We start from the raw sequence: 26681 nt of genomic DNA, 5'->3' as shown, positions 1-26681 counted from the left end.
TCTTTCAAGTCACATTCTCGAGATAATTTAAGGTCCTATGAAAAAAGGGTGACATCTCAGCTCAGACAATGCATTAAAGATGTGAGGTTAGAGTGAGTCTGTATTCCAATCTTGAGTCAAACCGGTTCTATTTGAAAGCTTGTATTTCCAAATAAACCTATTGGACTATAACCGGGTGATGTGTGAGTTTTAATTTCGGTATTGCAATATAATAGCAACTGAAAAGTAAATCTCAACTATTTCAATGTGCTCCCACCTCTGTCATGGACAGCTTCTAAGAGGTTGTCAAACTCCTCCATAGTTCCAAAGGTTGGATCGATTTCTTCAAAATTTTCCACATCATATCCAAAATCTTTCATTGGAGACTTGTACACAGGACTTAACCAGATAGCTTTGATGTTTAAATAAACAAAGTAATCTAGGTTTTCTGTAATGCCTGGTGGGAACAGATAAAATATATTTTAATATGTTTCTTTCAAGAATCAAGATTAAAACTCCCAAAAAATGTAATTATTTGTGGAAAAAAGACATATTTGTCAAAGCATTTTGTATTGTGTTCATCAGCACAGATTGCAAGAACTACCGATATAAAAAGAAAGCAATATTTTGTTTACTGTATGGGAGGAGAATGTTGATTGGTCGTAATTGGACTCTGATTGGTAAAGGCATTGCCAAGGATAATGCACCAGTTAGAAAGTAACTGACAGCTAACTGGTAATTGGTTTAGCTCAGTTGGCTGGATTGTAGGGTAGTATGATGCCAGCAGCATGGGTTCAATTCCCATCACTGGTGTGAGGTTACCATGAAGGACTCTCCTTCTCACCCTCTTCCCTCACCTGAGGTCTGGTGGTCCTCAGGTTAAATCACCACCAGTCACTTCTCTCTAATGATAGCAGCCCCTCTGTCTGGTCAGACATGGTGACACAACAGTAACAATGTTTCCTCCAGCATCAGCTAACTGTCAAGCTGTATTTAAATTTTAAACCAGGTATTAATCTTTCAATTAATCAAGGCATAACACTGAAAAATGAAATAAGGGATACTCGACACCTATTCTATGGAGTTGAAACATTCTTTCTGTCTTTGGGGTCCTCTGAATTAACTTCTATAGCTTTCATCAAGCACAAATGCACTGCAATGCAAATCTAGTAGCCAAATATAAGTTGGTATATAGTCTAAGTCTTCACACATTCAGGATTATTTAGCAAATACTGTCCAATCACGAAATCACATCCAATGTTGGATACTGTGTTTTGAATTTTGCAAGCACAGGCTGGTTGAGTATGGTCAACATTTTGCCTGCTGTGATGTATTGTTTCATATGGACTGCCTGTATTCATAAACAGAAATAATTTGTATACACAGCATCCAAACATAGAGTCATAGAGATGCGCAGCATGGAAACATACCCTTCGGTGCAACCTGTCCATGCCGACCAGCTAACCCAACCCAATCCAGTCTCACCTGCCAGCACCCGGCTCATATCCCTCCAAACCTCTCCTATTCATATACCCATCCAAATGCCTCTTAAATGTTTCAATAGTACCAGCCTCCACCACTTCCTCTGACAACTCATTCCAATACACGTACCGCCCTCTGCGTGAAAAACTTGCCCCTTAGGTCTCTTTTATATCTTTCCCCTCTCACCCTAAACCTATGCCCTCAAGTTCTGGACTCCCCCACCCCAGGGAAAAGACTTTGTCCATTTATCCTATCCATGCCCCTCATAATTTTGTAAACCTCTATAAGGTCACCCTTCAGCCTCCGACGCTCCAGGGAACACAGCCCCAACCTGTTCAGCCTCTCCCTGTAGCATACCAAATGCCTTCTTCACTATCCTATCCACCTGAGATTCCACTTTCAAGTAGTTATGAACCTGCACTCCAAGGTCTCTTTATTCAGCAACACTCCCTAGGATCTTACCATTAGGTGTATAAGTCCTGCTAAGATTTGCTTTCCCAAAAGCAACACCTCACATTTATCTGAACAACCAAGCAAAATTAGTGACAGCCATTGTCTTTCCCTGTGAAGTGATAGATTTTTAAATCTGTAGACTTACCACATTAAATTTTCTCTAAACACTCTCAAAATCCCAGTACTAAATATTTCAAGGTGTAAGAATTATGATCTGTATACTTAACTGTTTCAGAGTTGTTCAAGTTTTTGACTTGATAGTAGTATAGAACCATACCAAATTAAAAATCTCTTTTTCTACAGATTAATATTTCTGTTGGCCTGTTACTAACTGGCATGTGCAAAAATACCTGAAATAATTCACTTGGCATTTGATCCCCGTCTCATATAATAACAATGCATAAATCAGATATTGTTGGCATCAACAGCCAGTTTAAATGGCTTTGCATAATTTGGTGGTGCAGCACTCAGTATAGTTTTCAAGTTGCTAGAGACATTCTTATATTCCTTTTTTAATTCAAATTTACAAAACAAACTTTTTAAAGGAACCACCACAGTGCTGAAATTTCGAATAAATCTTTGATAAAGTTCATTTATGCTTAATTCCTACTAATTTTCGTGTTTTGTCTTAGGTATAGAAAACTCCAAGATAACACTTGCTGTTTCTCTGTTACTACTTAGACTTGTCACAAGGTGTGGCCAAATAAATCACTTTCTGTTTGGCAAATTCATTTATGGCTGAGTTTATAACTAAGTTAACTTTTCGTAACTGATCAAACAATTTGTTCAAATGTTGCAAATACTCCTGCAGGGACTGGCTGAACATAACCAAATCACCAATGCAGTTGAATAAGGCTTTGATGACCTTGTTGATTAATGTTTGATAAGTCACTGGTGTATTTTTCATTACTTGATAAAGACCATCCAGGATTACAAAAACTAATGTTTCTTTGGTTCAAAGGTACATGTCAATATCCTTGTATTGGTCAAAACTTCTTAACACATCCTCTAAATGTGGAATCAGATATGAATCTGCCTTTGTTACCATGCTGGGTTCAAGAGGAAGGATGGGAAAAAAAATTGTGGATCTAACAGCTGATCATTTTCTTTGGTATTTTATGTGTTGAAGGTGATTTCCTTGAATTCCAGACGCAGTAATTACTGTTTTATGATCTGTTGCATTGTTTTGGATCTTAGAGGGAAGAAAAGATCAAAACAATGGCACTTTAAAAAAGAGGAAGAGGAAATCCTGGGAATTCAAGTCAAGGTGGATCTGGTATTTCTTCTCCTGGAGTTGCCAAACTTGCCCTCTCTGGGGGAACACAAGAAGAGGTTGTGTAACATTCTAATGCACTGTGAGAGGAAGAACATTGCAATGAATTGGACTTCGGACAAACCTCCAGGTCTTTTGAGATGATGCAGGCTGGTGATGGAGCATCTCCCCCAAGACTACCTCACAAATATGGTTGTTATGTGAAGGATAGAAAGCAGGGCAAGAGAGCAGGGGGAGTGGCACTTTTAATAAGGAATAACCTTACAGCTGTACTTAGGGAGAATATTTCTGGGAATATGTCCTGGGTTGTTATTTGAGTGGAACTGAGAAATAAGAAAGAGATGATCACCTAATTGGGATTGTACTACAGACCACCCTATTAGTCAGCAGGAAATTGAGTAACAAATTTGTAAGACGATCTCAGTTATCTGTAAGAATAATAGAGTGGTAAAGGTCAGGGATTTTAACTTTCCAAACATGGGCTTGGACTGCCTCAGTGTTACGGGTTTAGATAGAGAGGAATTTGTTGTCTACAAGAAACTTTTCTGATTCAAAATGTGGATGCACCTACCAAAGAAGGTACAAAACTTGACCTACTCTTGGCAAATAAGGCAGGGCAAGTTACTGAGGTGTCAGTGGGGGCCAGTGACCATATCTCTATTAGTTTTAAGATAGTGATGGATAAGGAGTGACAGGATCCAAAAGTTAAAGTTCTAAATTGGACAAAGGCAAATTTTGACGATATTAGGAAAGAAATTTCAAAAGTTGTTTGGGTGCAGGTGTTTGTAGGCAAAGGCATGGCTGGAAAATAGGAAGCCTTCGAAAATGAGATAACAAGAGTTCAGAGACAGTATATTCCTGTTAGGGTTAAAGGCAGGGCTGGTAGGTGCTGGGAATGCTGGATGATGAGAGAAATTGAGGTTTTGCCCAAGAGAAAGAAGGAAGCATATGTCAGGTATAGACAGCAGAGATCAACTAAATCCTTAGACGAGTACAAGGCAGTAGGAGTATATTTAAGAGAGAAATCAGAAGGGCAAAAAAGGGACCATGCGATAGCTTTGGCAAATAGAATTAAGGAGAATCCAAAAGGTTTTTACAAATACATTAAGGACAAAAGGGTAAGATTAGTTTTTTTAGATTCTGGACTGTATGGAAACAGGCCATTTGGCCCATCTAGTCCACATTGACCCTCCGAAAAGTAACCATCCCAGACCCATTCCCCTATCCTATATTTATCCTGACTAATGAACCAAACATTATGGGCAATTTAGCATGACCAATTCACCTGACCTGCATATCTTTGGACTGGAGAGAATAGGAGCCCTTAAAGAACAGCAAGGCAGCCTACGTGAGCAACTGCAGGAGATGGGCGAGATAATAAAAAAGTATTTGCATCAGTGTTTTCTGGGGAGAAGGACATGGAAGATACAGAATGTGGGGAAATGGATGGTGACATCTTGACAAATGTCGATATTACAGAGGAGAAGGTGTTGAGTGTCTTAAAATGCATAAAGGTAGATAAATCCCCAGGACCTGATTAGATGTACCCTAGAACTCTGTGGGAAGCTAGGGAAGTTATTGCTGAGCCCCTTGCTGAGATATTTGGATCATCGATAGTTACAGGTGAGTTGCTAGAAAACTGTAAAAGTCAGGGAACTATAAATGGGTGAGCTTAATGTTAGTGGTGTGCAAGTTGGAGGAAATCCTAAGGGACAGAATTTACATGTATTTGGAAAGGCAGGGACTGATTAGGGATAGTCAACATGGCTCTGTGCATGGGAAATCATGTCTAACTAACTTGATTGAGGTTTTTGAAGATGTAATGGAGAGGATTGATGAAGGCAGAGCGGTGGACCTGATCTACATGGACTTCAGTAAAGAGTTTGACAAGGTTCCTCATGGTAGACTGATTAGCAATGTTAGATCACATGGAATACAGGGAGAACTAGCCATTTGGATACAGAACTGGCTCAATGGTAGAGGGTGATGGTGGAGGGTTGCTTTTCAGACTGAAGGCCTGTGGTCAATGGTGTGATACAAGGATTGGTGCTGGGTTCACTGCATTTTGTCATTTATATAAATGATTTGAACGTGAACATAGGAGTTACAGTTAGTTAGTTTGCAGATGATACCAAAATTGGAGGTGTAGTGGACAGCAAAGAAGGTTACCTCAGAGTACAATGGGATTTTGATCAAATGGACCAATGAGCTGAAGAGTGGCAGATGTAGATAAATGTGAGGTGCTGCATTTTGGAAAGGCAAATCAAAGCAGAACTTATACTTAATGATAAGATCCTGGGTAGTGTTGCTGAACAAAGAAATTTTGGAGTACAGATTCATAGTTCCTTGAAAGTGGGATCTCAGGTCGATAGGATAGTGAAGAAGGCATTTAGTATTGTTTTCTTTATTGCTCAGAGCGTTGAGTATCAGGGTTGAGAGGTTATTTTGCAGATGTACAGGACATTGGTTAGGCCACTTTTGGAATATTGTGTGCAATTCTGGTCTCCATCCTGTGAGAATGACGTTGTAAAACATAAAAGGGTTCAAAAAAGATTTACGAGGATGTTGCCAGGGTAAGAGGATTTTAGCTATAGGTTGGAGCTGTTTTCCCTGGAGCGATAGTGGCTGAGGGGTGACCTTATAGAGGTTTATAAAATCATGAGGGGCATGGATAGGTAAATAGGCAAGGTCTTTCTCCTGGGCAGAAGTGAAGACTGCAGATGCTGGAAACCAGAGTTTAGATCAGAGTGGTGCTGGAAAAGCACAGCAGGTCAGGCAGCATCCGAGGAACAGGAAATTGACATTTTGGGCAAAAGCCCTTCATCAAGAATGCCCTTCCTGATGAAAGGCTTTTGCCCGAAATGTCGATTTTCATGCTCTTCGGATGCTGCCTGATCTGAAGGTCTTTTTCCTGGACTGGGGGAGTCCAGAACTAGAGAAGGCATAGATTTAGGTTGAGAGTGGAAATATTTAAAAGAGGTTTAAGGGGCAACATTTTCATGCAAAGGTTGGTGCATGTATGGAATGAGCTGACAGATGAAGTGGTGGAGGCTGGTACAATTACAACATTTAACAGGCATCTGGATGGGTATATGAATCAGGAGCGTTTAGACAGATATGGGTGAAGTGCTGCCAAATGGGACTAGATTAATTTAGGATATCTGTTTGACATGGAAGAGTTGGACCGAAAGGTCTGTTTCAGTGCTGTACATTTCTATGACTTGATGACTTTGCAATAACTTCGATACAATAATCTCTTTATGTTCTTATGTTCCTATGTAAATATAATCCACCATGTTTAGACATTGTTAAAATAGATGACCGTTTCTACTGTGACTTGATTTAATATCATTGTGCATTTTAAACTTGATCTCTTTTGTCACTTTGCCTAATTTCCACCTGATTGATTTTGTGTGCGTGTTGTTTCATAAGTGACACATAACCTACATGAAAATTTTTTATGGTCAAAGATGTTTTCTTTCACCTACTTACACAACTCAATTTCTGAATCTTTAATAGATTTAGTAAGTCACCTTAATAATTTTCTGGAAAATAGCATAATATTCCATTTAACTTGTCAAACACCTCCATTATCTAATCTAGTTACTAGAGGGTGAACTTTAGAATTTTCAGTTTCTGATTTATTTTCAAACCATTCTGATGTTTTTATTTTGTACTGAAACAGTTTGGCTGAGGGCATGGCAGGTTCAGGAGCACAAGTCTTCAGATGAGGCTACCAATGCGCTTTTAACCAAAGAACGTAAAAGCTTATCACATGAAAGCAAAAAAAAACCAGAAATCATGTTACATTACACAAGAAATATTTGGAATGGTCTCACTATAAATACGAGAAAGAAAAATTCAACTCTTTTGTCCCGTCCACACACCATAATCCTTCAGCCAGTAAAAGGTAACCCTGTCTCCACTTGTAAAGCTCAGCTGGCACAACTAAAACCAGTTTCAGTATTCACTCATTACTCTTTCTTTAATGTTAATGTTTCTTCCTGTAACCCTTAAACAAGCTGCAACTTTAGCTTACTTGTTTCTCAACATGTGTTATTTAAACTCATATCTTTAACAGCCTTGTGTTTCTGGACCTTTTTGTTTAAGCTATTCAGATTTCTCCCTAGTCCTGCCCTGACTGTTCTGAGGACTGCTAAATAAACAGTACCTCCGTTCCTATACTCCCTCTCTTCTCTGAATGAACTTTCCTTTTAAAATGAACTTGTTCTATTTCTGTCTCCCCATATCATTAGACACCTTGTTATTAGCTAACAACCCAACTTTCTTTCTCTCTTCCACGTTTTTTCCTGATGCACTGAAGTATCAGCGGGTAGCACAGTGGCTCAGTGGTGAGCATTATGCCTCACAGCACTAGGGACTCAAGTTTGATTTCAATCAAGAGTGCGTTGCTGGAAAAGCACAGCAGGTCAGACAGTATCCGAGGAGCAGGAGAATCAACGTTTCAGGCATAGCCCTTCATCCTCGGATGCTGCCTGACCTGCTATGCTTTTCCAGTAACACATTCTCGACTCTGATTTCCAACATCTGCAGTCCTCGCTTTATTCAAGTTTGATTCCAGTCTGTGTGGAGTTTGCACATTCTCAATATACGTAAATGGGTTTCCACTGGGAGCTCCATTTTCCTCCCACAGTCCAAAAATATTCCGGTTAGGTGGATAGCCATGCTAAATTGTCTGTAGTGTCCAGGAATGTGCAGGCTAGGTGGATTAGCCATGATAAATGCTGCTTATGGGAATAGGGTAGGGGGCTAGGTCTGGGTGGGATGCTCCTCGGATGGTTGTCTTGATGGGCTGAATGGCCTCTTTCTGCACAATAGGGATTGTATGATTCTATTCACTTCAATGGCTTTAAAGATTGCATCTAAATGATGACAAATAAAGTAATACTCCAGAAAATCCACATCATTCACAGAACAACTCTAAAATGAAACATAAAAAAACCCATGTCTTCCCCTTCACTCAATGTAGAAACACAAATTAAACTTAAAGCAAAAACATTATTCCTCCATTTTTGAACTCAACTTCCCAAAGAATTATACTATGAAACTTCATCAGAACATAAATACATAATGAGTTGAGAACACAATCATGTGGAAAAACTTGAGCCACACCTGAGTAGAACCCTTCCCATTTTTATGCTTAGCTCTATATTTTATCTCAATAAAATGAACATACCTCCCTTCGTGTCCACAGTCAGATTTGCTTTCTTTACAAAATACATAATGCTATCACTACATATCTATGACTAGTGACTAATGTAACTGACATCATTGAATAGAATGATTCTGCATCCAGGCCTAAATATCAGAAGTATTCCTCTCAATGAGGAAACTCTAAAGGTGCAACTACTGTTGATTCATTGAATGTGCATTAATTATGAGAGGAAGTAATCATTCCACTGGTGCCTTGTCTTTCAAGATGAATAATCTCCCAAAAAATGAGCAAGAAGCTTGTTTGGAGAGAGGTTACCTCTATGACTGCTTCAAATAACCCCTCACATTTTTTTTAACACAGGGCCGGAGAGAATAGTGTTAAATTTTCAGAAGGTAGTAAAGTTCATGAACAGTTCTGAGAATTAAAGAATCTGTAACAGGATATTGATAATGTTGTGGAAGAAACCAGAAAAAAAAGTAAAAAGGTGAGTGGATCGCATTGATTTTTCTTTGTTAATATGATGGTTTTCCTTGTCTAAACAAGGCTAGATCCACCATAAAGTGTCAAGCAACAACCCAGGATATGTAATGAACATACTACCCTTTTTTGGAGAAAGGCTTTTGAACATGAACAAGCCACGTGGTGAGGAAGCCATTTTGTTTTGTACTTTATAGATTTAGCAAGAACTCGCTGAGGGACAGAGTTCCATCAGAAAGCCTCAAACCCCACCATAGTTTGTGTGTGGAATGAACTTCCTGAGGAAGTGGTGGATGCAAGCAAAGTTACAACATTTAAAAGACACTTAAATAAGGACATGAATAGTTAGGTTTGGAGGGATATGGGCCGGTCATAGGCAGGTGGAACTAGTTTAGTTTGGGATTATGTTTGGCATGGACTGATTGGACCAAAAGGTCTGTTTCCTTACTGTATGACTCTATGACTAAGTCATTTAAGCATATCAGATAATAAACAACAATATCTTGAAAATTAGATATGGAAACACTCCACTAACCTGTTCTAAACTTGATTTTATCTGAGAACCAATCTTCTGGAAATTCTACTACACCCTGAAGTGGCATGGTGGCTCAGTGGTTAGCACTGTTACCTCACAGCACCATGGACCCGGGTTTAATTCCAGCCTCAGGTGACCGTCTGTGTGGTGTTTGCATATTCTTCCCATTTTTGCGTGAGTTTCCTCCAGGTGCTCCAGTTTCCTCCCACAATCTAAAGATGTGCAGGTTAGGTGAATTGGCTATGCTAAATTGCCCATAGTCTGTGATGTGTAGGTTAGATGCGTTAGAAATGGGGTAAATGTACATTAAAGGATAGCAGAATAGGTTTGGGTGAGATAATCTTTGAAGGGTCAGTGTGGACTTGTTGGGCTGAAGACCCTGTTTCCACACTGCAGGGATTCTATGATTCTAAGTCTTGCAGCTAAACACAAATTATTTGTTATGCAGACATTGAATTCAGCTAAAGCATCGAGTCATCTACCAAGCTACAGGCTACCACAAAAAGATTGGTTATTCTTGAGACATGTCAGTCCTTCTGGTGGTAGGTTTATACAATATACAGGAAAAAAAGACAGTAGCATCTTATGAATTTTCACTTATTGCAAGATTGATTTTTCTTGTTGTTATCATATCCTCATCCTTCCCAATTACTTCTGGTTAGCTCTATCTTTCTAACTTTGGCATCACATCGACCGTCCCCTGTTGTCATTTGTCTTCATTGTTCACTCTAGTTTCTTCTAATAGTTAAATTAAGTGGCTTCTAATGGTTAACTTTGCATTGGTGACACAAAACAAAATTGTGCCAATGAGAGGAACTGTAACATCATGACTAGAGTCATAGAGTCTTAGAGATGTACAGTACAGAAACAGACCCTTCGGTTCAACTCTTCCATGCCAACCAGATATTCCAACATAATCTAATCCTATTTGCCAGCACTTGGCCCACATCCCTCCAAACCCTTCTTATTCATATGCTCATCCAAATGCCTCTTAAATGCTGTAATTGTATCAGCCTGCACCACTTCCTCTGGCAGCTCATTCCATACACACATCACCCTCTGCATGAAAAGGTTGCCCCATAGGTCTCTTTTATATATTTCCCCTCTCATCCTAAATCTATGTCCTATAGTTCTGGACTCCCCCAATCCAGGGAAAAGATCTTGTCTATTTATCCTATCCATACCCCTCATGACTTTATAAACCTCTATAAGGTCACCTCTCAGCCTCCGATGCTCCAGGGAAAACATCCCCAGCCTATTCAGCCCTTCCCTAGAGTTCAAACCTTCAAACCGTGGCAACATTCTTATAAATCTTTTCTGAACTGTTTCAAGTTGCACAACATCCTTCTGATAGGAATGAGACCAGAATTGCACACAACATTTTAAAAGTGGCTTAACCAATGTCCTGTACAGCCAGAACATGACCTCCCAACTCCTATACTCAATGCTCTGACCAATAAAGGAAAGCAAACCAAACATCTTCTTCACTATCCTATCTACCTGCGACTCCACTTTCAAGGAGCTATGAACCTCCACTCCAAGGTCTCTTTGTTCAGCAACACTCCCTAGGACCTTACCATGAAGTGTATAAGTCCTGCTAAGATTGCTTTCCCAAAATGTAGCACCTCGCATTTATCTAAATTAATCTCTATCTGCCAGTCCTCAGCCTATTGGCCCATCTGATTAAGATCCTGTTGTAATCTGAAGTAATCTCATTCGTTATCCACTACACTTCCAATTTTGTCAAAACTTACTAACTATACCAAATTTCAAAGTCACCACATGCAAAAAGGGGAGTAGGATGCCACAAATCACAGGGAAAGACTGAATATGCTATTTACTTTGATGATGATGCTGGTGTCAGTGTCCTATGATTCGCAGCTTAGGGAGTCTGGGTAACCTCTGGAGTCAACAATGGAATAACAACTAGAGTGTTCCAATACAATTAGCACCTGAATGTAATTTGTGAGTGCCAATGTGATGTGAAATTGACCTGCAATCCTTTGTGGTTGAGACCAGAATTGGCATCATGAGTAGTACTTAAAGGCAAACAGCTGTACAGAAAATTAATCAGTACATTATCTGTTATTGATATCTCAACTCTGTTGAAGCTTTTGCATCTTGAGTTGTGATTACAATGCTAGAAGGTTTTCTTTTTGAAAATTACGAACATAAGAAGAGGAAGAATGGAATTCATTCCACAAACATAATTGTTGAGTTTAGGACACAGTCAGGACAAGCTGGTCTAGACACTTGCATGCATAATATGGACATTGCTTCAGTCGCTATTGTGGGAGCAGGCATATTACCACCTTGAGAGAGAGAAGCAAACACTTCTTCATACAATCAGAGCAGAAGTAGACAATTCAGCCCATGACAATATTCAATAATATCATGGCTGATATTTTTCATGTTTTGAATTCCACATTCCTGACAACAGTTGATAATCTTTGATTCAGTTACCTAATATATATCTATCTACCTCTGCCATAAAATTTAAAGATCCTGCTTCCACTGCCTTCTGAGACATAGTTCCAAAGTTACACAACCCTCTGAGAGAAGAAAAACCCATCATCTCCATCTTGAAAGAGGAACTTCTATTTTTTAAAGTGTTTCCTAGTACTGGAATCACTCACAAAACGAAACATCCTTTTCATATCCAGCTTTCAGGTCAAGACCTTTCAGCTTCTTATACATTTCAATCACGCCACCTCACTCTTCAACACTCCAGTGGAAACAAGTCTAGTCTGTTCGACCTTTCCTCATAAAACAATTCACTCATTCCAGGAGTCAATCTAGTAAAAGTCTGAATGACTTCTGATGCATTTACATTCTTACTTAAATAAAGAGACCAAAGCTGAGCATTCCATCTGCTGTTTTTCTTGTAGAATTATTGTTGCTTACCATTCAGGTCTCCAATACCATCCCCATCAGAATCTTTGAAGGATCGTGGGTAGATCTGGTAGATTGGACTGGCTTGCCACCAGTCCAGACACTTGGGCGACAGTGCAATGATAGTGATAGTGCAGGCTATCAGAACAATCGTGGCTGCCAGAATGAGCCAGAAAATAATTTCTCTGGGCAGCCTGTAACGTAATTGATTTGAATAGCATATTAGGACCTCTTTCGGCATTCCAGCATAGGGTCCAACTTCATAACATATGCTCACTTGGTCATTTTTGTCACTTTGTATATTCACAGCATTATCAGGCTCTTCTTTTGGTTTAGTGCCTTCACTAGATACACTGATTTTGCAAGGTCTTCTTTCCTGACTTTCATCTTCTTCAAAAGCTTGGTTGGTTTTACCTTTTATCTCTTCCAGATCCATATTCTCAAGATTGGCTTGATTTGTGTCAAAAGACATCTTAAAACTCTCGCTTTGTGATCACACTTTTTACTTGTGTAGCTACCGCTCTGAACTGAAAGGCGGAAGTATTATATTTTATACAGTCTCATCTGGTACCTTTGGACTTCACTCTTTTCAGCACTTAACAGATGATAGTGTAAGTGGACCAAGAATCATTAACTATTTGGAAAGGATATGTTTTTTCCAAGTGTATAAGTCCTATTTTCCATTTCTCAATACAATTGAAAACTTAAAATTTCATATCAATCCATGTATGATTTTTTTTATATATAGAAATGCAAATTATTTTAAAACTAAATTTCATTTAAAGGTTAAAAAAACTTTAAGTGCACATAATTTATTTCCTTAGTCTGCTCTATTTTAATGATACTTCTAATATGTCATTTATACTATCAGTTTGAAATTTCTGCTAAATTTGCAAGATAACATTCTTGACCTTTGAAGTTAGAAGCACAGTCATAGTTTTATTAACCTCCTCATTTGGTTTAGTACTGTCACTGCATTCACTACAGTCTCATCTGGAAAGGTTGTACAGTCTGCGAGTACCTTTGGAACTCGTGTAAGTTCTCGTAATAAGATAAACACAAATGAGATGAAAATCCAGGTAAAGCTAGCAAAAATCCAGGGCTAATGGACAAATTGAACCATTGAACTGTTCCTACTTCTCTCTGAACAGGTGTTGATTCCTGCATCACCTCTTTGTACATTGTTCTATGTCACCAAATAATTCAAGGAAATTAAAAGAAAAATACGTTTTGCAAGATTTCCAAACAGTATGCACAAGGAGCAACAAACAAGTGTTTATAAAACAAAGTTGTTACTATGTGCTTGTGAATAGGCAAGTTATTTTAAAATCTTTACCAAATAATTTGAATTTATTTTGGTTCCTGCACTAACAGAGTGGCCAAGGAATCTCTGCAGTGGTGATTTATACCAAAAGTGCCTATACCTGTATTCAGACGGGGCGGGAACGATGGGGATGAGTGAGGGGTGCGGTTAGACAAGGTACATCTTGTATGTTCATTCTGTTCAATACTTCTTTACATCCTTATCTTGTTTTCATGCTTAGTTCAAACTATCATGTTAGTAATTGGGGCAATTTTAACAACTGCTGAACTACTTGTGTCAACAGTTCTGCAAGATGAAGAGACTATAAACTTTCTGCTTAACATGTGAAATACTGAGCAGAAATTAAAGTACAACTGCCTGGCGACCTAGAGCCAAAGAAATAACAAACAACCAAACTGTCTTAAAATACTCACACACCAACAAAATATTAAAGAAATGTTTTAAATATCTTTAAACATTCTGTAAGTCATGAAGTAAAAAATAAATTCAGGGTTTATTTTGGGAAATTAAGGTATTTATGACTCATGAAAGATAAAATTCGATAGCTCCTGAAAGCAGGCAATTTATCTGCTCCGAGTTGAAGTCGTGCAGGCAAAGTACAATCCTTGTGTGGCTTGTTATTTTAACCAAGTTCCCCATTCAGCTAATGCTAATCATGCTGTTCATTGCTTGGGTGTATCAGAAGAAGTCCAACATTGTGAGTGGTAAATTCCATTTAAATCTAGCCTGAGTCTCTTAAAGAGGGTGTGTAGGTGCTGACAATCATGTATAACAGTGACTCTCATTGAACAATTGAATGATGGCATGAAAAAGAAAGAACAGGCTTCAGATTTTTCAGATGCTGTACTCATGGCATTGTTTGAGGAGGCAAGAAGAGAAGAGATGCAGATGTCACCTACAAATTTTGAAACATTTCCCTGCACACCAAGACGTAGATCATTAATACACATTGGGAAAGGCAAGGGGCCCAATACTGAACTCTAGGGAACTCCATCATAAATTTTCCCCAGCCCAAAAAATATCCATTGACCATTATTCTGTTTCCTAACACTCAGCCAATGTTGTGTTCACATTATTCCATGACTAGAACTTTCCTCATAAGATTGTTGTGTAGCACTATATTAAACACCTGGTGAAAGTTCATGTACACCATATTGTAATAGATATACAGAGTTTCCAGCACCAGACAGCAAGCAAAAACTGACACTCTTAAATTGATTGTTGGCATAATTCTTTGCATATTCAGGATGATTATTGTTTTTCAATTGCAGAATCACATTGAATGTTAAAACTCTGTATTCAAAGTTTACAACTCCAGACTGGTTGGATATGGTCAGTCCCTTTCTTGTTTCAAACAGTTGAAGATACCTTTGTTGCGATCCCTTGTTTGATATAATCTGTCAATCTTTCGTATGTACAACTCACATATGTGGCATCACACTGATACTGAAATTCACATAACACATACTCATTTGTATGACAGCAGAACATTTTTTTTCCGAATGGCAGCATCCTGTTAATGGCATGCACCATCCATGTTGCTATTGCATAGTAGCAGCATGAAACAATTAGCTACACATGTTGGGTTTCAAATAGCCTACTGAACAGCGCTCAACCATGCTTCTTCTCCTTATACTGAGCATACACTCCATTGTGTTTTCTGGCACTACCACAGGATAATTGAGACAGATTTTGAACAGATCTAATATGTCAAATCCAGCAGCATGAAAATTGCATTCAACTACAACCTCTAACCTCTAGTCCTGACATTTCCTTCATTCTGCCATTACTATCAAGCTGGAAGATCAACCCTGATTATAGAGTCCTAGAATCATAGAGCTGTACTTCTTGAAATCATCCCTTTGGTGTAATTCTTCCATGCTGACCACAAATCCTAAATTTTCTAGTCCCATTTGTCAGCATTTGACCCATATCCCTCTAAACCCTTCTTATTCATATACCCATCCAGATGCCTTTTAAATGTTGTAATTGTACCAGCCTCCACCACTTCTGGCAGCTCATTCCATAAACGCACCACCATCTGCATGAAAAAGTTGCCCCTTCAGTCCCTTTTAAATATTGCCCCTCTCACCCTAAATCTATGCCCTCTAGTTTTGGACTCCCCCACCTATTTACCATATCCATGTCCTCATGATGTAATAAACATCTATGAGATCACGCTGCAGCCTCTGACACTCCATGGAAAATAGCCCCAGCCTATTCAGCCTTTCCCTATTGCTCAAACCTTCCAACCCCAATAACATCCTTGTAAATCTTTTCTGAACCCTTTCAAGTTTCACAACATCCTTCCAATAACAAGGAGACCAGAATTGAATGATAAATTCCAAAAGTAGCCTAACCATAAAACCATAAGACATAGGAGTGGAAGTAAGGCCATTCGGCCAATCGAGTCCACTCTGCCATTCAATCATGGCTGATGGGCATTTCAACTCCACTTACCAGCATTCTCCCCATAGCCCTTAATTCCTTGTGACATCAAGAATTTATCAATATCTGCCTTGAAGACATTTAGCGTCCCGGCCTCCACTGCACTCTGCGGCAATGAATTCCACAGGCCCACCACTCTTTGGCTGAAGAAATGTCTCCGTATTTCTGTTCTGAATTGGCCCCCTCTAATTCTAAGGCTGTGTCCACGGGTCATAGTCTCCTCGCCTAATGGAAACAATTTCCTAGCGTTCACCCTTTCCAAGCCATGTATTATCTTGTAAGTTTCTATTAAGTCTCCCCTTAATCTTCTAAACTCCAATGAATACAATCCCAAGATCCTCAGCCGTTCCTCGTATGTTAGACCAACCATTCCAGGGATCATCCGTGTGAATCTCCGCTGGACACGCTCCAGTGCCAGTATGTCCTTCCTGAGGTGTGGGGACCAAAACTGGTCACAGTACTCCAAATGGGGCCTAACCAGAGCTTTATAAAGTCTCATTAGCACAACAGTGCTTTTATATTCCAACCCTCTTGAGATAAGTGACAACATTGCATTCGCTTTCTTAATCACGGACTCAACCTGCATGTTTACCTTTAGAGAATCCTTGACTAGCACTCCCAGATCCCTTTGTACTTTGGCTTTATGAATTTTCTCACTGTTTAGAAAGTAGTCCATGCTTGTATTCTTTTTTCCAAAGTGCAAGACCTCGCATTTGCTCACATTGAATTCCATCAGCCATTTCCTGGACCACTCTCCCAAACTGTCTAGATCCTTCTGCAGCTTTCCCACTTCCTCAGTACTACCTACCTGTCCACCTAACTTCGTATCATCGGCAAACTTTGCTAGAATGCCCCCAGTCCCTTCATCCAGATCATTAATATATAATGTGAACAGTTGCGGCCCCAAAACTGAACCCTACAGGAGACCACTTGTCACCGGCTGCCATTCTGAAAAAGAACCTTTTATCCCAACTCTCTGCCTTCTGTCAGACAGCCAATCCTCAATCCATACCAATATCTAACCTCGAATACCATGGGCCCTCCCCTTGCTCAGCAGCCTCCCGTGTGGCACCTTATCAAAGGCCTTTTGGAAGTCTAGATAGACCACATCCACTGGGTTTCCCTGGTCTAACCTTCTTGTCAACTCTTCAAAGAATTCCAACAGGTTTGTCAGACACGATCTCCCCTTCCTAAATCCATGTTGACTTGTTCTAATCAGACTCTGCTCTTCCAAGAGTTTAGAAACCTCATCCTTAATGATGGATTCTAGAATTTTACCAACAACCGAGGTTAGGCTCATTGTCCTATAATTTTCCATCTTTTGTCTTGATCCTTTCTTGAACAAGAGGGTTACAACAGCGATCTTCCAATCATCCGGGACTTTCCCTGACTCCAGTGACTCTTGAAAGATCTCAACCAATGCCTCCACTATTTCCTCAGCCACCTCTCTCAGAACTCTAGGATGTATCCCATCAGAGTCAGGATATTTATCGATTTTAAGACCTTTTAGCTTTTCTAGCACTTTCTCTTTTGTAATGGCAACCATACTCAACTCAGCCCCCTGACTCCCTTTAATTGTTGAGATATTACTCATGTCTTCCACTGTGAAAACTGATGCAGAGTATTTGTTAAGTTCCCCTGCTATTTCCTTATCTCCCATCCCTAGGCTTCCAGCATCAGTTTGAAGTGGCCCAATGTCTACTTTTGCCTGTCGTTTATTTCTTATGTATTGAAAGAAACTTTTACTATCATTTTTAATATTACTGGCTAGCCTACCTTCATATTTGATCATCTCCTTCCTTATTACTCTCTTTGTTATCCTCTGTTTGTTTTTGTAGCCTTCCCAATCTTCTGATTTACCACTGTTCTTGGCCTCTTTATAGGATCTCTCTTTTTCTTTAATACATTTCCTGACTTCCTTTGTCAGCCATGACTGTCTAATCCCTCCCCGGATAATCTTTCTTTTCTTGGGGATGAGCGTCTGTTCAGTGTCCTCAATTACACCCACAAACTCCTGCTATTTTTGCTCTACTGTCTTCCCCGCTAGGCTCTGCTTCCAGTCTATTTTTGTCAGTTCCTCTCTCATGCCCTCATAATTACCTTCATTTAACTGTAACACCATTACATCCGATTTTGCCTTCTCTCTTTCAAACTGCAGACTGAACTCTACCATATTATGATCGCTGCTTCTTAAGGGTTCCCTTACTTTAAGATCTTTTATAAAGTCTGGTTCATTACATAGCACTAGGTCCAGAATAGTGGGCTCCATGACAAGCTGTTCCAAAAAGCCATCCTGTAAGCATTCCATGATTCCCTTTCTTTGGATCCATTGGCAACATTATTTACCCAGTCCACCTACATATTGAAGTCTCCCATGATCATTGTGACCTTGCCTTTCTGACATGCCTTCTCTATTTCCTGGTACATGTTGCGCCTCTGGTCCTGACCACTGTTAGGAGGTCTGTACATAACTTCTATTATGGTTTTTTTGCCTTTGTGGTTCCTCAATTCCACCCACACAGACTCCACATCATCCGACACTATGTCATTCAGTGCCATAGATTTAATTTTGTTCTTAACTAACAAGGTAACCCCACACCCTCTGCCCACATCCCTGTCTTTTCGATATGTTGAAAATCCTTGAAGGTTTAACTGCCAGTTCTGACCCCCCTGTAACCATGTCTCTGTGATGTCTACCACATCATAATCATTCACTATGATCTGTGCCATTAGTTCATCTGCGTTGTTACGAATGCTATGAGCATTCAGGTAAAGTGCCTTAATGCTAACTTTATCATTAGAGATATTGGAAGTCATAAGATGTCCCAAGTTATCCTTTTTGATGCATTCCCAGTCTGCCTCGAGTTTAAATCTGCCTGCACATATGCTAACCTGTTGTTTATCTTTCCATTTAACTCCATACTCCCTGTCGCTTTCACTTTCCCTTCCCCCCAACTCAGAAGTTTAAAGTTCTACTGACCACCCTATTTATCCTCTTTGCTAGAGCATTGGTATCTGATCGGTTCAGGTGGAGACCGTCCCAATGGTACAGATCCCCCCTGTTCCAAAACTGATGCCAATGCCCCATGAAATGGAATCCCTCTTTCCCACACTAATCCCTTAGCCATGTGTTTACTTGCCTAATCTTCTTAACCCTATGCCAATTGGCACGTGGCTCGGGCAGTAATCCGGAGATTAGGACCCTTGAGGACCTGTACTTCAATTTCCTTCCTAGTGCTTCACAATCCCCAAACAGGTCCTCCACCCTAGCTTTGCCTATGTTGTTAGTACCAACATAGACCATAACAACTGGATCCTCCCCCTCCCACTCCAATATCCTTTCAAGCTGGTCGGACATGTCCCACACTCTGGCCCCAGGCAGGCAACACACCATGCGAGACTCCCAATCTGGCTTGCAAAGGATACTATCTGTCCCCCTAATTATAGAATCCCCTATAACAACTACTTGTCTTTTTTCTCCCCCCTCTTGAATGGCCTTCTGCACCATAGTGCCATGGTCAGCTGGCTCATCCTGTCCTGAGCCCTTTTCCTCATCCATACAGGGAGCAAGAATCTCATACCTGTTGGACAAGGTCAAGGGCTGAGGCTCCTGCACTCCTGAACTCAGGTTCCCCCGACCTGCCTCACTTACAGTCACAGTCTGATGTGCCTGATCACTAACTGAATGTGAATTACTTAATCTCCCAGGTGTCATTGCCTCCTGAAACAAAGCGTCCAGGTAACTCTCCCCCTCCCGGATGTGCCGCAGTGTTTGAAGCCTTCCTGATTTATATACTCACTGCATTCCTTCCCGGCTGCCCCTTTGGTCATCATCACTTCCCCCTACTTCTCCCGCTCTTTCTGTGAAGGGAGAAAAAAAATACCACCGCTGCCCGCTACCGGTATGTAATTTTAAAACAAACTGTCTTACCTTAGCTGTAGTCTTCCGGGTTCGTTTAAACTCAGCCGCTGCTCGTACTCAAAATGTACCAGTGTCCTGTACAGCTGCAACATGGCCTCTCAACTCCTATACTCAATGCACTGACCAATAAAGACAAGCATACCAAATGCTTTCTTCACTATCCTATTTAGCTGGGACTCTACTTTAAAGGAACTATGAACCTGCACTCCAAGGTGCCTGTTTCAGCAACACAAAAAGGATCTTACCATTAAGTGTTTAATTCCTTCTCTGATTTGTCTTTCCAAAAAGCAGCGCCTCATATTTATCTAAATTAAATTCCATCTGCCACTCGTTGGCTCACCAGCCCATCAGATCAAGATCCCATTTTACTCTGAGGTAACCTTCTTCATCATCCACTATACTGCCATTTTTGATGTCATCTGCAAATTTACTAACCATGCCTCCTATGTTCACATCCAAATCAAGAAACAGTGGACCCAGCACCAATCCTTGTGGCACCAGGCCTCCAGTCTGAAAAACAACCTTCCACCACCCTCTGTCTTCTACATTTGAGCCAGTCCTGGATCCAAATAGCTAGTTCTCTCTGTGTTCCATGAGATCTAACCTTGCTAACCAGTCCACTATGAAGAACCTCAAACACCTTACTAAAGTCCATATCGATCATGTCCACTGCTCTGCCCTCATCAATCCTCTTTGTTATTCCTTCAAAACATTCAATTTACATTAGTGAGACCTGATTTCCCACGCACAAAGCCATGTCGACTATCCCTAATCAGTCCTTACCTTTCCAAATACATGTAAATCCTATCTCTCAAGATTCCCTCCAACAACTTGCCCACCACAGATGTCAGACTCACCGTCTATAGTTCCTTGGCTTGTCCTTACCACCTTTTTAAAATAGTGGCACAACATTAGCTAACCTCCAGTCTTCCGGCACCTCACCTGTGACTATCAATAATACAAACATCTCAGCAAAGAGCCCAGTAATCACTTCCCTAGCTTCCCACGAAGTTCTAGGCTAAACCCAATTAGGTCCTAGGGTTTTATCTTCGAGTAAAAAGTGAAGTCTGCAAATGCTGGAGATCAGAGCTGAAAACGTGTTGCTGGTTAAAGCACAGCAGGTTAGGCAGCATCCAAGGAACAGGAAATTCGACGTTTCAGGCCAGAGCCCTTCATCAGGATTCCTGATGAAGGGCTCTGGCCCGAAACGTCAAATTTCCTGTTCCTTGGATGCTGCCTAACCTGCTGTGCTTTAACCAGCAACACGTTTTCAGCCCAGGGTTTTATCCACTTATATGCATTTTAAGATGCCTGGCACCACCTCCTCTGTAATATGGATATTTTTCAAGACGTCGCTATTTATTTTCCCAAGTTCTCTAGATTCCATGTCTCCTCCACAGTAAACATTGATGCAAATTACTCATTTATCGCATCCATGTTCCCCAATTCCACTTCATAGACAGCCTTGCTGATCTTTGAAGGGGCCTATTCTCTCCCTAGTTACCATTTTGTCCTTAATGAATTTGTCCAACCCTTTGGATTCTCCTTAACTCTATTTGCCAAAGCTATTTCATGTTCCCTTTTTGCCCTCCTGATTTCCTTCTTAACTATACTTTACTGCCTTTATACTCTTCCAGGGATTCACTCAATCCCTGCTGTCTATACCTGACTATTTAAAATCTGATTGAAGATTTGTAGCTCGGGTATCCGTTGTTGTGGTTCTGCTCGCCGAGCTGGAAGTTTTTGCTGCAAACGTTTCGTTCCCTGGCTAGGGAACATCATCAGTGCTGTTGGAGCCTCGTGTGAAGCGCTGCTTTGATGTTTCTTCCGGTATTTATATTGGTTTGTTCTTGCCGCTTCCGGGTGTCAGTTTCAGCTGCAGTGATTTGTATGTGGGGTCCAGGTCGATGTGTCTGTTGATGGATGTCCTTGCCGTTTCCGGGTGTCAGTTTCAGCTGTAGTGGTTTGTATATGGTGTCCAGGTCAATGTGTCTGTTGATGGAGTTTGGGGATGAATGCCATGCTTCTAGGAATTCTCTGGCTGTTCTCTGTCTGGCTTGTCCTATGATAGTGGTGTTTTCCCAGTCAAATTCATGTTGCTGGTTGTCTGAGTGTATGGCTACTAGAGATAGCTGGTCGTGTCGTTTTGTGGCTAGCTGATGTTCATGGATGCGGATTGTTAGCTGTCTTCCTGTTTGTCCTATATAGTGTTTTGTGCAGTCCTTGCATGGTATTTTGTAAACTACGTTAGTTTGGCTCATGCTGGGTATTGGGTCCTTTGTTCTAGTGAGTTGTTGTCTGAGCGTGGATGTTGGCTTGTGTGCTGTTATGAGTCCTAAGGGTCGCAGTAGTCTGGTTGTCAGTTCTGAGACGCTCCTGACGTATGGTAGAGTGGCTAGTCCTTTTGGTTGTGGCATGTCCTCGTTCCTCGGTCTATCTCTTAGGCATCTGGTGATAAAGTTGCGTGGGTATCCGTTTTTGGCGAATACCTTGTATAGATGTTCCTCTTCCTCTTTTCGCAGTTCTGGTGTACTGCAGTGTGTTGTGGCCCTTTTGAATAGCGTCCTGATGCAGCTTCGTTTGTGTGTGTTGGGGTGGTTACTTTCATAGTTTAAGACTTGGTCTGTGTGTGTTGGTTTCCTGTGTACCCTTGTGGTGAATTCTCTGTTGGGTGTTCTCTCTACTAACACGTCTAGGAATGGGAGTTGGCTATCCTTTTCCTCTTCTCGTGTGAATCGGATTCCTGTGAGTGTGGCGTTGATGATTCGGTGTGTTTTTTCTATATCTGTGTTTTTGATGATTACAAAGGTGTCATCAACATATCTGATCCAGAGTTTGGGTTGGATTTGTGGTATGGCTGTATGTTCTAACCTTTGCATACCTGACTATGCTTCTTTCGGTTCCTTGACCAAAAACTCAATTTCTCTAGTCATCCAGCATTCCCTACACCTACCCTTGCCCTTCAGCCTTAAGGAACATATTGTCTCTGGACTCTCTTTATCTCATCTTTGAAGTCATCACACTTCCCAGTCATCCCTTTACCTGCGAATATCTGCCCCCAATCAACCTTTGGAAGTTTTTGCCTAACACGATCAAAATTGGCCTTCCTCCAATATAAAACTTTAACTTTTAGATACGGCCTATCCTGTTCCATCATTATTTGAAAACTAATAGAACTATGGCCGCTGGCCCGAAAGTGCTCCCCCACTGACACCTCAATCACTTGCCCTGCCTTATTACCCAAGAGTAGGTCCAGTTTTGCACCTTCTCTAGTAGGTGCATCCATATACTGAATCAGAAAATGTTCTTGTACACGCAACAAATTCCTCTCCATCCAAAGCCCTTAACACTATGGTAGTCTCGATCTATGTTTGGAAAGTTAAAATTCCTGACCTTGATTACCCTTTTACTCTTACAGATAACTGAGATCTCCTTACAAGTTTGCTACTCAGTTTCCCATTGACTATTAGGGGGTCGATAGTACAATCCTAACAAAGTGATCATCCTTTTCTTATTTCTCAGTGTCACACTAATATGGACCAGGCCAGACCCCCTCAAAATATTTTAAGAGGTAAACCAGACCCTAACTTCTCTTATTTTAAAGGCAGAAGTGAAGTAGATGCAACTGGTCAAACTACTCAGCTTTAAGCAAAACAGAATTTATTTAAACACTAAAGTTGAAGATGAACAAAAGAAAACAGAATTTAGAATAACTTTACTGTTGGAAAACTTAACTGACCCTAAACAGCAACTTAACTAAGGAACTGTTCCAATCCAGTAACATCCCATCAACACACCCTTTGGCAAAAAGGTAAATTGAAACACAGATTCTTACAGGCAGGAGGGAACAACATCCGAAGAGATTTCAGAGAGAAAAGTCAGTCATGAAACATCTGCTGAAGCTTGCAATCTTCCTGGACTCCAGCATCTTGTGGCCACTCCCGTGCCATAATTAAACTAGGTTCTTCCTAGACCCTTCAGCAGCTCTGCTTCGACAACCTCACTAAAAAAAAACCCAAGGAGAAAACAACCTTGTTTATTTGACAACATTGTCACAACCCAAATAACTTCATCGGACAAATTCCTAGGAATATCCTTCTTAAGTACAGCAGTAATGCTATCCCTAAACAACAACGCCACTCCCCCTCCTCTTTTGTCCCCATTTCGATCCTTCCTATAGCATCTGTTCCCTGGAACGTTAAATTGCCAGTCCTGTCCATCCCTGAGCCACATTTCTGTACTTACTAGGATATTCAAGTCCCATGTTCTGAACCATACACTGACTTCTTCTGCTTTACCTGTCAGACCTCTCACATTGAAATAAATGCAGTTTAGTTTATCAGCCCTACATTCTCTTTATTTTTCCTGCCTGCCCTAACTGTTTGCTTTTCTCCTTTTCCCAACTGCACCAGTCTCAGACTGATCTCTTAACTCACTATGTTCCTGGGTTGCATCACCCTGCCTCTTACTAGCTTAAATCTTACAGAGCAGCTTTTGCAAATTTCCCCACCAATACATTAGCCCTATTTCACTTCAGGTGCAATCCATCCTTTTTGTACAAGTCGCTTCTGCCTCTGAACAGATTCCAATGATCCAAAATGTGAATCCTTCTCCCCTGCACCAGCACCTCAGCCAAGCATTCATCAGCTCTATCCTCCTATTCCTACCCTCACTAGCTCATGACACTGAAAGTATTCCAGATATTACTACCCTCAAGAACCTACTTCTTAAGTTCCTGCCTAACTTGCTATTTTCTTTCCTCAGAATCTCATCCTTTACTCTTCCTCTGTCATTAATTCCAATTTGGATAATGACCTCCTGCTGGTCCCTCTCCCCTTGGAGAATATTCCACACCCTCTCTGAGATATCCTTGATCCTGGCACAAGGAAGGCTACACACCATTCTGATGTCTTATTGTCAGCCACAGATACATCTGTCTGTCCCTCTGATCGAAGAGTCCCCTATTACAATTGATCTCTTGGAACCTGACATCTCCTTATTACAGTAGAGCCAACAGAAACTTGGCTATTGATGCTATAATCCCCTGATAGTCCATCACTCCCTATATTTTTCAAAACAGCATATTTGTTTGAGTTGAGGATAGCCATATAAGACTCCTGCAGTATCTGCCTACCCCTCCTATCTTTCGTAGAGGTAACCCATTTACCTGACTATATCAAAGACCAAAGGTGCTGGAAAAGCTCACCAGGTTTGGCCACATCTGTGAAGAGAAATCAGAGTTGATGTTTTGGGTCCAGTGACCCTTCCCCAGATGAGCCTTTCCGACAACTGCTGCTTTTGTTTCTGATTTACAACATCTGCAGCTCGTTCAGTTTTTACCTGACTATCTGCGGTTTTCCTCCCTTCTTGAAAGTTCAATGAAAAATGAAGAAAATCGTAGATGCTTAAAAGTTCATGCTCCTTTGAGCATGATTCATGTCATGAATGTGCCCACTGAAACTATGTAAGAGGCCTTTCTGTAGATTCACTGCCACAATTCTTCTTATTGGTATTAGTCTAAGTTACTGATATTATGTGGGAAAGGATTCCTGACACAAAGTGTTTGGCAGAAAGTAGGCTCAATTTTGACAAACAGAATAGATTTATTACATATTAGTTAATAGCTAATTGCATTACAGCTGATTAACATGAGAATCCATTGGAAAACCTCAGGCTTGACTAAAGAATACGCATTAAGTTTAGTTACAGAGACTCAGCACTGAACTGGAACCAAATGAAAATACAACCAAAATATTGGCTAGTTCTTCTCAAGAAGTTCCTTTTGATATTATTGAATCAAAAAGTGATATTACACACCTCTGAAGTGGGTGGGACTTGAACTGGGCCCCTCTGGCTCAGAGGTGGGGATATTACTATTTCACCACAACATCCCTAATAAACGGCAACTCACTTCATCAGACAAGGATTCACAGCTACTTGTTTTCTTGGCTTTGTTTCAGCAGTTGAATCACTTTTTAAATAAATAGCACCCAACACAAAATTGAATTCATAGCAGACAAGCCACTTTATATTCTACAGCATTTTTACCACTATGGCAGCACCTCTAATGCACTCTGATATTTTTAATCAACCTATCCATCAAGTAGGTAGGACTTGAACTTGGACCATCTAACCCAGAGTTAGGGATATTTCGACTGTGCTACAGGATCCCTATAGCATTCCCTTATATCCTGATGGATGGAGCTTATCTCATGTCAATTCAATATCTAATTCAGATACTAAGGTGCCTTGTATAACACAGGCCATGCCAGGAGCAGCACGAGGCATATTTTAAAAATGAGGTTAAAACAAGCAAAGAACTGCTGCTTCTGGAAATCTGAAATAGAAGGTAAATTGGTGGAGTTAATGTTTCAGGTCCAGTGACTATTCTTCAGACGTTGGGCCGAAATGTTACGCTGTTTTCTCTCCATAGGTGCTGCCAGACCTGCAGATATTCTTCAGCAATTTGTTTTATTCCTAAAAATGAAATTTCAACCTGGTGAAGCTACAGCACAGGACTTTGTTCCATGTCAAACAATGAAAGCAGACTGAGATAGACAGAGCTAAGCATATCCAACCCAAACACTATCTGTCAGTCTACTTTTGATCAACTAAAATTAATGGAAGTTGTTGTCAACGTTGCTATCGAGTGATACATAATCAGCAGTATTTTAGATTAGAGTCGTGATGGAAAAACAGATCAGGTCAGGCAGCATCCGA

The 26681-nt window shown here is 40.5% G+C and overlaps 1 protein-coding gene across 1 annotated transcript in view; it reads right to left on the bottom strand.

Moving 5' to 3' along the window:
* slc3a1 (solute carrier family 3 member 1) overlaps positions 1 to 12523 on the bottom strand; it is a 33614-nt gene extending 21091 nt beyond the window's left edge. The window contains exons 1-2 of the mRNA XM_060830862.1: positions 12280 to 12523; positions 257 to 436 (exon numbers count right to left, since the gene is read on the bottom strand). Coding sequence (XP_060686845.1) covers positions 257 to 436; positions 12280 to 12508 — 409 coding nt within the window. The 5' untranslated portion in view covers positions 12509 to 12523. The remainder of the gene's footprint in view (positions 1 to 256; positions 437 to 12279) is intronic.
* Between the last annotated feature and the right edge of the window lie 14158 nt (positions 12524 to 26681).

This window comes from Hemiscyllium ocellatum, chromosome 10 (genome assembly GCF_020745735.1).
Source record: "Hemiscyllium ocellatum isolate sHemOce1 chromosome 10, sHemOce1.pat.X.cur, whole genome shotgun sequence".
NCBI classification, from domain to species: Eukaryota; Metazoa; Chordata; class Chondrichthyes; order Orectolobiformes; family Hemiscylliidae; genus Hemiscyllium; species Hemiscyllium ocellatum.
Note: the sequence above shows the minus strand (reverse complement) of the source record. Positions and strands in the feature narration are given on the sequence as shown.